This window comes from Ursus maritimus, unplaced genomic scaffold (assembly GCF_017311325.1).
Source record: "Ursus maritimus isolate PB19 unplaced genomic scaffold, ASM1731132v1 scaffold_3, whole genome shotgun sequence".
Classification (NCBI taxonomy): Eukaryota; Metazoa; Chordata; class Mammalia; order Carnivora; family Ursidae; genus Ursus; species Ursus maritimus.
Window position 1 is genome coordinate 89,301,581 of NW_024425563.1, and position 12,240 is coordinate 89,313,820.

General features: G+C 48.1%; 1 protein-coding gene across 2 annotated transcripts in view; it reads right to left on the reverse strand.

The window, feature by feature from the left end:
• Nucleotides 1-4,051: 4,051 nt before the first annotated feature.
• Nucleotides 4,052-12,240, reverse strand: part of VPS41 (VPS41 subunit of HOPS complex) — a 170,888-nt gene continuing 162,699 nt past the window's right edge. For both annotated transcript variants that reach the window (XM_008703510.2, XM_008703509.2), the window contains exons 26-29: nt 7,000-7,099; nt 6,849-6,893; nt 5,409-5,488; nt 4,052-4,675 (exon numbers count right to left, since the gene is read on the reverse strand). In XM_008703510.2, coding sequence (XP_008701732.1) covers nt 4,595-4,675; nt 5,409-5,488; nt 6,849-6,893; nt 7,000-7,099 — 306 coding nt within the window. In that variant the 3' untranslated portion in view covers nt 4,052-4,594. The remainder of the gene's footprint in view (nt 4,676-5,408; nt 5,489-6,848; nt 6,894-6,999; nt 7,100-12,240) is intronic.

Consider the following 12,240-nt stretch of genomic DNA (forward strand, 5'->3'; position numbering starts at 1 on the left):
ATTTTGAAGGCTGATGGGATCTAGACTGATGAGTTGAAAGAGGGTAACTGAATAAATGGGAAAAATGTACTGTAGAGATTATAAGCATTGGAAACAGCAAATATCCGGGAATTTGGAACAGTCTAGAAGGATGATTTTTTTTTAAAGATCTTATTTATTCATTTGACAGGGAGAGCAAGAACACAAGCAGGGGGAGGGAGAGAGCAGGGTCCCTGCTGATCAGGGAGCCGGACACGGGACTCAATCCCAGGACCCTGGGATCATGACCTGAGCCGAAGGCAGATGCTTAACCGACTGAGCCACCCAGGTGCCCAGGAAGGATAATTCATGCAGAAATTGGGTGCAGAATAAATCAGAAGTGTGGACAGTGGAGGCAGGAACACTGGGAAGGGATTGGTTCTAATCCAGCCAGATGCTGGATGAGAAGAATCTGGGTCCAGGACAGCGCGACGGTGAGAAAAGCTGGCAGACTGGGTGGGGGATGGAGGAGGAAGAGCACTCAAAGATGAGGCTTTAGGAACTTGAGAATAAATTGTGTTCATTACAGAAGTAAGAACGTAGACAACAGAGACTTGTTGATGGTGGCCGTGAAGATCAAAAGGGAGGAAGAAATGACAGAAGAGAGGACAGTAGGTCTCTAGAGAAGCACATCGACCCGAGGGGGCCACATTTACAAGGCCTGTCACTCAGGTCACAGAACGTTACGAGGTATGTATTTCTCTGTCTTGAACAAGGGAGGAAGCCTGGACAGACTTCCGTTCATTCAGCACACCTCTTTAAGTGCCTCTCTTGGGTCCCTCTACCGTGGGAAAGGTGAACACGGTATATTCCTGGTCTTCACTGAGCTCCCAGGACGAGGCAGACATGTAAGCAGAATGGGCAGGATGCCGCTGTGGTGTAGTATCCAAGGTGGGTTGCTTCCCCCCCTTGGGGAAAGTCTCCCCTATTCACAGCAAGGTGGCCCCGAGGACAGGGTTGATAACGCAGAGAGGGAAAAGCGAATCCTTGATTTTAAGTACCAAAACAGACTCTTAAAAACTGAGTCAGCAGCTTGCAGGAACCTCAGCCTTTGGGTACCCAAAACAATACATGATAACATGACAGCTGTCCATGGCCCCAGTAGGAAGCAACCAGATTGGGGTAGAACCAGGGGAGACAGGCCCCAGGAGGAGAGAGTGGAGAGGCAAGGGGCACCTCGCTCTGAGCTCCAGACTGAGGTCTCAGTCAAGACAGACTCAGCAACTTCGAGAACAGAGTCCCCACTTTCCGTTTCCTTTGAGAGGTAGCTAAGCCTTACAAAGCAAATGCCCACTTTCTCTGGCCCCCCTCCCAGTACAAAACACATACCACATGCACTCTTGGGAATGTCAAGGAAGCAACAGAGAAAGACTGACTTGGTTGGCAAGACTGACTTTCCCAAGCACCAGAGCCATGAGGCGGACAGGTATAGGGGAGGGAGCTGGGAGAGGAGGGGGTGCTACGGAGGCTTGGGGGTCAGGAGCAGCAGGGGCAGTAGGAAGACTGAGGACCAGAGACTGGCAGTGGCAGAGGCAGAGGCAGGTGCTGGAAGGCCGTGGGGATGATGGCTTTCCAGCCAATGCCAGTGTAGACAGAGGTCAACTGATGGCAAGATGCCTCCTCACGGATACTGGACGTGGTGAGACCATCCCAGCCACCACCCCAAAACTTAGCAACCAGGAAAGAAGGGGTCTCTGAACTGATCCAGAAAAGCTTGATATATCTGAGTTTACCATGAGCTAAGATGAAATTCATGCCACTAGGTAGACTACGGACTCAAGACTGAAATGGCGTCCTTCTGCAGACCGCGTCCGTGCGCGCAGACCAACGGCAGCGCAGTGCGCCAAGAGCAGACGGAGCCCCGGGTCCTCTGCTAGGACGGCGGGCGGTCTGAGGAGGCCACGGCGAGCGAGGAGGCCCCCTGGGCACAGTGCGATGGGCTGAAGGAGCGCTGCAGTGAGGTAAAGGGAACCAGAGCTCTGGGCGGGATGGGAGCCAGCCGGCGACGTTCCGAGCGAAGGGCTGCAGAGGCCGGTCTTTGCATCCAGGGCCCTGGGATTCCTGAGGCTTTGAAGAGGAGGGACAGGACCACGTTTTCATTTAGAAGCAGCGTTCTCGGGGAATGTAAAGAAAGACCTGGCATTGGCTAACTCCGGCATCCGTGCTTCTGGAGGCTGAGTCTTTCCTTCTCTCTCCTGTCTTCTCTGTACTACGACCATCACAGGGATTCTGACCACCCCAACCTGCACTGCAGGAGCAAAGGCATTTCTTCCCAGATTTCACACAGTGACGATCAGCCACGAGTCCAGGATAGGGTCTGGGAAGTCCAAGTTACTGTTTAGTATCCAAATTGGTGGAGTTTCCAGAGCCCGAGTCTTGGTCAGAGTAAGCCAGAGTAAACTGGTCTGCTATTTACCACAGAAATGTCTCCTACACACGCGTGTACACACAGAATATTCCTTATTCGGTGTTACTGGGTGAAATTTAAAAGAAACTGAGGAACGTCTATATTTTTATTTACAGTTTATGTAAAAGCGGGCTGCATGCTCTGTGCTGCCCGTCCTCTGAGGGAGGTGGGCTGGGGGTGCCCTGGGCAGCCCGGTTCGGGGGGAGCTTTGTCCGGTGTTCCTGGAAGCTCTCCCTATTATCTGCTTCCTCAGTCCTCTCAGTGATTCTGTAAGCCACTGGCTACTTTCTGATAAATCCCCTGCTGTGATGAGAGTGGACTGTGTTTTCTATGCACTGATCACAACAGGTCAAATACGTACTTAACCACCGTGTATTTGATTTTTTTTTTTTTTTTTTTTTTTAAAGATCACAGACGCTGCAGGCCGCCTGCCTGCTCCTGACCTTAGACAGCTGGCCTGGCTCCTAGGTGCTCCAGTCTCCTCACCTGTAAGATGTGAGGGTGGGGTGAGCAAGAAGTAAAACAAAGTGCTTGTAATCGTGTCCGACACATGGTAAGTGCTCACATCTTTAACACTAACAACCAAATTAAAAATTTGTTAAGAACTTCCCATTCTAAAACTAGTGTAAAATCCTTTTGGCTAAAAGCAAAAGAAACCACTGTCACAAAATAACTTTTCACTTGGCTGTTTCACACTCCGAATGGCTTTCTGTGGGGGGGGGGGGCGAACGTGCATTTACAACCCCCGCCTCCCCTCCAGCCTGCGAGCAGCAGCTTTGCTGCTTACCTGTGTTTCAGACTGGGCTGGTGAGGTGTTCTGTGCAGGAAGGATTTCTCTGGTTAGAACAGATGGGGAACAGAGCAGAAAGAGCACTAGCTTTGGAACGAAGGGATATGATGCCGAGGGGGCTGAGACCTTTCCACTTTGGGATATTTAAGACTAATGGGGAAAGCCTGTTGTCCCCTAGAGAACATGCTTTTTGACTCCACTGCGGAGATGTGCCATGAATTTCCTCCGAATCACCCCCTCCACCCTGGTTTCTTGAAAGGAGCCCTGCTCTGAAGCTCACCTTCACCTGTGACTGTGACAGCATCTCTACATTTTAGTCGCTTTGTCAGGAAACTGAGGGACGTGGTATGTTCTTTCCGGGGGCACAGGGAGCATGACAGGAGATGCCAGGGCCACTGGTCAGGAGGCGCTCAGAACTCATTAGCATCCCACCCTCTCCCCAAAACGAAGCAGAAAGTTGCACTTATTTGCATTTGTGGGACTAAGTGGTGACAGTGTTTTCCCTGCTTCTGCACCATGGCAAGAGAACGGCCACCTATCCCAAGACAGATGAAGCCAATAACTGTAAGACCATCCTGCATTCTATGTTCTCTAGGTTCCACGAGGGCTGACGAGGCTCCAGAGAAGGCTCCGGGAAACTTGTGCCCACTCTCCATCACTGGACAGTGCCATTTCTCCTGCGAATCCCTCTCAGACTCTGCGGTGTCCCTCCCTTCCTCCCTGTGGGCAAAACCTAACCACGACCCCTCACACTCGAAGGTGTGGAAACTCTCCTCCACTCAGTGTGCCAGAATTCCGGGATGAAGCTGTTCAAGCCACTAGAAGGGAGTCTTTCATAATGGTAAGAGCTAACATTTATTCAATCGACAGATGCACAGAACGTGTGATCAGTTACCGTAAAACAGCATGACGTCAGCCGGCTCATGTTGTTCCCAGATGTCCTTGAATAAGTGACAGTTTACACAATGCTTCATTACATGCCTATTAAGAAGGTAACTACAGCTGATGACATTAAAAAAAAAAAAAGCCCAACCCAGAGCGTGAGGACGGATGGCAGCAGAGCCCGCTCTCAGCAGTCCGCTCCATGGCCAGTTCTCCTAGGATCTAGAAATTCATTTCCAACTCCCAGACTGACTTTTCCTACGTGAAGAATGAGCCAAACGAATGACGAAATACGGACTGTGACCCAAGGATGTCGAGACCTGGATGGGGAAACCCTCACTTCATCAACTGCACAGAGAAACCTCTAGTAGACAGGCAAGGAGGAAGACGCTGTTCTTCGAGCAGCACATAAACACGTACAAATCCCGTTAACAGCACTGGGGTCCACAAACCAACCGTCTTCAGGACAGCGGCGACGACGAGGGGGACAGGCCGGGCTACTTCTTCATCTCCAAGATGGCGCTCCCCGGGCCGCGGTGCTTGGCGCTGCAGATGCCGCAGAACTGCGCGGGGGAGTTCTACGAAGGTCGTTGAAAGACAGATTTCGCCTGGAGCTTTTGCTGGTTCACAGTGTGACTTAGGGGAACACGGAAACGGGACCCTAAACACAGCAGTGTCAGAATACAGACAGCAGGCTGAGAAAGTTCTACAAACTATAGAATGGTTCTCACTGTACATCCTGTCACTGTAGCTTGACAGTCATCGATTCCACCTAGACGCATTCACTTAGCGAATGTTTTTATGATGTTTAGCACACAATCCCCCTTTACCCTTGGAAAGTAAGTCCCAAGACCCCGGGGGCTGCCAGAACCCACAGACAGTATCAAGCCCTCAACACACGAGGCTTTCTCTGCGTACCTACCCGTGACGAGTGAGGCACAGGAAGAGATTACTAAGACAGTTGTAACAGGTTACGGGACTGTGGCTTCCCTTATACGTACTCCCCGCCCCCCGGGATGAGAGATGCCTGCGTGCTGGGAGGGAACAACGGAGGCGCTGGGAGCTAGCCTGAGGCCACCACTGCCCTCCTGGCCCTTCGTCAGGAAGGGGATCATCTTCCAGACCACGACTAACCATCACGGTAACTCACACCACGGATAAGGGGGGACTACTGTGTAGAGATGACGCATTTGAGAAATTCATTTTTCTTAGGTGATAGAAAACGAGTCCTGAGAAGTCACAGGATGGGCCTACTTCCGCGCGCATCCCTCCTGACTGCACCGCGCGCGCTCGTCAGGGCGGCCGACTCACCATGCTGGGCACGGGCAGGCACTCCTTGTGGAACATGTGGCGGCAGTGGAAGACCACCACGCTGAAGGGCTTAGCGGCATCTGCAGGGAGAGGGCGGCCGAGAGACGAGCACTCAGTGCAACAAGCAGATCAGGCCCTGAACCGATCCTGCCTGAAAGCCCAGCTGCAGTTTAATTTCCAGCAATAAGCTGCCTTAGGAGGATTAGTATTCACGGATGCCCCCCCGTGAATACTAATACACGCAGGGGGGTGTGACCTGATGAAAAGTAGGTACTGCAGTGGGGGTGCTCAGTCACAGGTCACGTGCCTGTCATCCCTGCCAGACAACTACAAACGAGGGCCAACCTCACAGCAAACGCCAGCACGTTTATTCTAAAAAATTAGGGTATGTGCATGCCCTCCTCCCTGCCCCAGACCCTCAGACACGAGAAACACACCATATGCTGAAGTCCATTTTGTGGCTTTCAGGAAATCCTGCCAGTTCACTCACTGCCTTAGCCACGCCTGTTCAGGGGCGTTGGGGCACAGCAGGGCTCGACCCCTCGGCTGCGAGCTTGCACCTGCGAGAGTTTAACTCTGCCATGCGCGTGCACTGGTCTGCACCACGACAAAACCCCACTTTTCCTGCGCCCACGGCCATTTTCAACATGAACACTTCAAACCTAGTTCCCCTAGAAAAGGCGCTGACTGGAACGACTTCTGTCCTGTTCTATGATCCCATAAAGCTAAGTAACATCCTACATCAGCTAGCTCTTTCAGGACCCCTCTATGTTGAATTTATATTAAAAACACTTTTTGCATCCTGATAACTATGCTTTGCTTTCTACTTTCAAATTATGGAATTTCCTCCTGTCCTCTCCTTACGTGAGGTGCTCTGATTACACATCACAACATACAGGTCTACCAACTATATAAACACATGCTTATGTTCGGATTAGATGGCAAGTAGGTTTCTGTGGAAATGTGGGAAACCTTAGGTGCCTAGCAGAGCAAAAGTTTAAAGAAAGGGGAAGCTACTTATATCTGTTTCCCCAGATACACATGATTCTTCTACCTTGGAATTTAAACATTGTCAATGGTAGATTTTCCATTTTGTTTTACTCTAAAGCCACGACCTCTCAAACAATGGCCCCTGAAGTAGCATCCACATCACCTGGGAACGTGTTAGAACTGCAGATTCTGGGGTCCCGCACCTCTTGGGGTGGGACCAGCAATGTGGGCTTTAACGAGCCTCCCAGGTAACGCAGACTCACTGTCGCGTGAGCACCCCAGCTTTCAAGAGCGGTGGTGCCAGCGTGCAACTGAGGAGGGCTGTGGGCTGAAATGCTGCTCTAAAATGGATTATTCCACAAGTTATATAATCTGATAGTTAATGTCAAAATTTTAATTCTACTCCTCATGAGCCCACATTTGGGGGTTTCCCCCTCCCAACCACCTTACCTGCTGGAAGAACAGGGGCAAGGCACGATTCACAAATGTTCTCCTCTGCAAGGGAACACACACACTTGGGATCATACGGTATTTGTATCTGCTCCGTCTCTTCTGAAAGTAAGGCATGCGGTTCCAATAGGATTGCTTCAATTTCACCTACCATCGACCAGAACGCCTTTCATTTGAGTTCGGTGCATTTTCTTCAGTAAGGACAAAGAGTCCGCTACGAGAATCTTCTTGCAGCCTTCACGAAGCAGAATCTAATGCACACATTGTAAGAGAAAAGCCATTTTTAAAAGACTCAAATATGGGGGCAAACCCTTCTAACGGGGGATTCAGAACATCGGTGTGTCTGAGATCGTCCAATGAGGCACTCACGCTTGCCTGCCCTCAGTAAGCTTTTCCCTCCGAAACTCTTAGTCCAATCTCTCCAGCCTCCACTTGGTCACCACTGCACATATGAACATAGAATAGTTCCTGTGGCACTTGTGAAATGAAACACAAATTGCAAAGTCTGGCAAGGAAGGCTGTGTTAACCAACACTAACATCACCTTACACAGCTTCTTAATGCAGACTCTTTCTGGCAGTTTGGCCCCTAAGTGACCTGCTCATTCCAACCTCCAGACCTTTGCCCAGGATGGAAAACTTGCTATCCCCCAATCCTCCATGATAAACCCCTCTATCTATTGCACTAATATATACTGGGCCCCTATCATGTACAAGCAACAGGGCACAGAGAAACTGAACAGATGTGATTTCTGTCCTAAATCCCCTCTGGGCTACAATCCCTCTTTCCTTCCGATCCAAACTGTTGACTATAGTGCTAAGGATGTAAAGTGTCCCTGGTAACTGTCAAATTTGGTGACTCTTGAGGGGCTGACAACTGAAAAATGACCACCAATATTAACATTCTGTTACAAGATTCATTTTCTTCACCCTTGTACTGCACTTTCTGTTCCTTTATGCATTTTCCCTGTGACGCTGTCGGCTTAATTACGTGCTTTCTCCCTCCCTGCCTGGAGAATTAGGAGTGGTAGCAATACTGTAGGAACCTCAGAAGTCAGGACGCCGAGGGCAGGCTGCCGATGCTGGCTGGCACCCGCTCTGTGTTTCAGAGCCAGGGTGGGATGCAAAGACGGCCACCTGCTCTCAGCAAGGACACAGCACCGAGAGACAACCTCCCTTAAGTTCTACTCCACTCTGCTGGCCCCAGGGTGAGCTTCCAGCCTGTTCTGGGTTTTCTCAGGTGTTGTATTAGAAACTGGGAGAGGCTGTGTGGGGTATGCTTAAGCTAGATGCCTTTTTTTCCTTTTTTTTTTAAACTAGAACTAGTTGCTTTTCTAAGAGGGAGGCGCTCAAGGAGCCTGAGGGCAGAGAGATTCTCAGTCGCACTGTGTGGCCCATCTAGCTGGAGGGGACTTGCTGCACATGTTTCTCGGCGCTCACATGTAACTGCCATGAAATTCACATAATGACGCCATCCCCGCATCACTGCGGCCCTGCTCTAGGTCCCAGCAAATACTGCTCAGAGGTGCAGCCCGCCTTTCTTCATAGTGAGGTCTCACCTCTAGAACCCACGTGGGTGTCCTGCTTTTAGGTTTTCCATTTGTGCCACTGAGAAGGGAAGTCAGGGAGCAGCCACCTGGAGTCCGCCATCCCCGGGCATCTCCACTCATATGTGCTCCCCTCAAATCCCAGACAGCACGGGCTGCGGTGAATGCAGCCCAGAGGCTTTCTCCCCACTCACATGAAGGCACATAGTAAAAAAAAATAAAAACAAAAAACAAAACCCAGAGCTGACGACCAGATTAAAGTTCTATACCTACCATTTCTAGTACTGATGAGCAGGAAATAACAAAGCTTTACTATTTCCACATTCATCGAGACACCACCTATGACATTTTATCCCTTAAAATGCTACTAGAAATGGAATTTTGGATTCATTTTAAAAAGATCAAAACTTTAACATGTCATTAAAGCACATAGGAAGAGAAACATATAGTAAGAAAGATGTCTACGAAGTACTGATAGCAGTAACTTTAAGAAAATTTGTAAGCAAACACATAAAGCTGCCCAGCTTCCACCACCAAAATAAAAAAGAAAACTAGTGTTGAGCAAAATACGTTTGGTAAAATGTTTCAGAAAGCGTTGGCTCTGCCCCTCAGTGGGTGTTTACGGCCTACTGCATACATACTACAGGAGCAAGGGCAGACCGGGCAGGCCAGGCAGAGGCCACAGTATCTGGAGACCAAGAAGGGAGCATCTCTTCACCAGGAGGACATTTGTTGAAATAGGTATAATCCGTTGCCCACAGAAAAGTATTTTCTAGGAAAAACTTGAGTATTCAGAGGCACACTGCCAGGAGAAGGGAAAATACACAAATCCTACTTAGTATGTGACTTTCTACTTCATAGGATCAAAATCCAAGGCCCCAAATCAGAAAAGTACAAAAACATTTTCATTTACATGATGCCAGACAGGTAGCTATACCAAAAAAAGTGACTACCACCCGTGGGAGAGAGCCATTTCTTCCATAAACCTGTAATGATCTGAAGGCAATCAGAGGCGGTGAGTGAAAGACTGTACAAGAACAATGTAACATTATCCAGGTATTGTTTTCAACGTCAGACAAGGCTTTTTGGATTATTCCCTGTAGCAATCATTACTGACTCATGAAAAACATGCTGTAGTTATCATTTTATCACAGATTTCACCCTTAAAAGTTCATACTTGGTACTTTCCATGAATGTCTTTTTTTTTTCTTTTAAAGATTTGAGAGAGCGAGTGCACTCATGCACATGGGAGGTGCGGAAGGGCAGAGGGAGGGGGGAGGGGCTAAGGGAGGAGAGAGAGAGAATCCCAAGCCGACTTCCTGCTGAGCACTGAGCCCTACACAGGGCTTGATCTCACCACCCCGTGATCATGACCTGAGCCCAAACCAAGAGTCGGACGCCTAACCAACTGAGCCAAGCAGGCGTCCCCCACTGCTTTATTAAAACACTGATGCCATCAGGGAAATTCAAATCAAAACCACACTGAGATACCACCTTACACCATTAGAATGGCAAACGTTGACAATGCAAGAAACAACACATATTGGAGAGGATGTGGAGAAAGGGAATCCCTTTTACACTCTTGGTGGGAATGCAAGTTGGTGCAGCCACTTTGGAAAACAGTGTGGAGGTTCCTCAAAAAGTTAAAAATAGAGCTACCCTATGACTCAGCAATTGCACTACTAGGTATTTACCCCAAAGATACAGATGTAATGAAAAGAAGGGCCATATGCACCCCAATGTTCATAGCAGCAATGTCCACTATAGCCAAACTGTGGAAGGAGCCGAGATGCCCTTCAACAGACAAATGGATAAAAGATGTGGTCCATATATACAATGGAATGTTACTCAGCCATCAGAAAGAATGATTACCCACCATTTGTATCGACATGGAAGGAATTGGAGGGGATTATGCTAAGTGAAGTAAGTCAAGTGGAAAAAGACAATTATATGGTTTCACTTATTTATGGACCATAAGGAATAGGAAGGAGATCATCAGGAGAAGGAAGGGAACAATGAAGCGGGGGATAACAGAGGGGGAGACGAACCATGAGAGACTACGGACTCCGGGAAACAAGCTGAGGGCTTCAGAGGGGAGCGGGGTGGCAGGATGGGTTAGCCCAGTGATGGGTATTAAGGAGGGCACGTATTGCATGGAGCACTGGGTGTTATACACAAACAATGAATCATGGAACACTGTATAGTGACTAACATAACATAATAAAAAAAATAAAAAAAAAAAAAACACTGATGGCTGAGTCAAAATCGGTCCTCTTCAAACCTCTCTGACCTTCACATTCATGATTCCTGACAACTTCCACCTTCTGAGGTCATCATCCACAGCCTGCTCCCCCTGTGGATGCCTTCCACGGTCTCCTTTCCAGCCTTGCAAACTTGCTGTTACTCATACACTTGGGGCACACTCACGCTCTCCTGCCATCCAGGTCTTTATGACCAGAATGGCGTCAAATCACCGCCATCCACATTCTGAATACTATCTGCCATTACTTTGTGCTACGTTTCATTTTAAAATATGAACTACTGTTGGGGTGCCTGGGTGGCTCAGTTGGTTAATTGTCCAACTCTAGATTTCCACTCAGGTCACAATCTCCGGGTTGTGAGATCGAGCCCCACATCAGGCTCCACGCTCAGCACAGAGTCCATTTGAAGTTCTCTCTCTGCCTCTGCCCCGCCCCCAGCTTGCATGCACTAAATAAAATTAAAAACAAATATGAAATACTGCAAACATATAGCATCTACTTCAGTCTCTTCCACTTACATTGAACATATCTATAAAGATGTTACCATATGTTTCAGATTTATTTCAGAAGAAACAACAAAGCTGACACTTTCTTGTGCCTTTCATCCTCCTCTACAAACACTTCAACTTTGTTCAGTGTGTGTCCAACTAAAATACACAGCTGGCTGGGGCTCCTGCAAAAGATCTGGGCAGAGAAACCTGGGAGGCTGGGAAGCCATCCTTTGCAAAACTACTGGACAGTCTTAAAAAATTAAGCATACCTGTTCCATGACCCAGCAGTTTCACTGATGGGTAGTTACCCAAAATGAAAAGCAGGTCCTCAAAAGAACTGTATGAAAATGTCCTTTGGAACTTTATCCTTAATAGCCCTAGACTGGAAACAGCCTAAATGTCCATTAACAGGAGAATATACCTCCAGGTTGCTGCCTCGTGGCCACAAAGTAGAGGCTGTATCTCCAGGCCTCACATTCACATTCCCAAGGCAGGAAGATGTGGGAAGCAAAGGGCTTTTTCCTAATGAGGCTTTGCTTTACTATTTGGGAAAGTGGTTACACCATTTTACCTTCCCACATATTAAAATTCAGTACCTGATAAATCTGCCCTCCTTATTCTTCTTGGATAATCTTAGCCATTTGCCTTTTACGTAAATTTAGAACTGTAAAAGATTCTTTGGGGTTTTTGATTAAAATTTTATCAGAGATAATAATTACTTTAAAATTTATGACATTTATGATATATACATTCAATAATTACATGGTCAGATTCAATTAGCTAATGATTTATGTAGACTTTTTGCATTCATGTTAAAGAAACAGGGTTCTAACTGTCTCATATGATGCTGGAAAGGTTAGACCAGCATCCCATGAGGAACCCAGTTCCATTCCGTTCTCTGGAAAAATTGATATAAAATAGGGGCTGCCTGGGTTTTTATTTTGTTTGTTTTTTAGGCTTTATTCTTTATTTGTTCAGATGAGCAGGAAAGCAGTCTTCAAGATGCTGGTTTCTCTCTAATGAATGTTATTGCCCTTCCAGTCACTGAATCGACACGGCAGGGCTGGGACAGCTCCACTGGCCACCTCCCAGCAT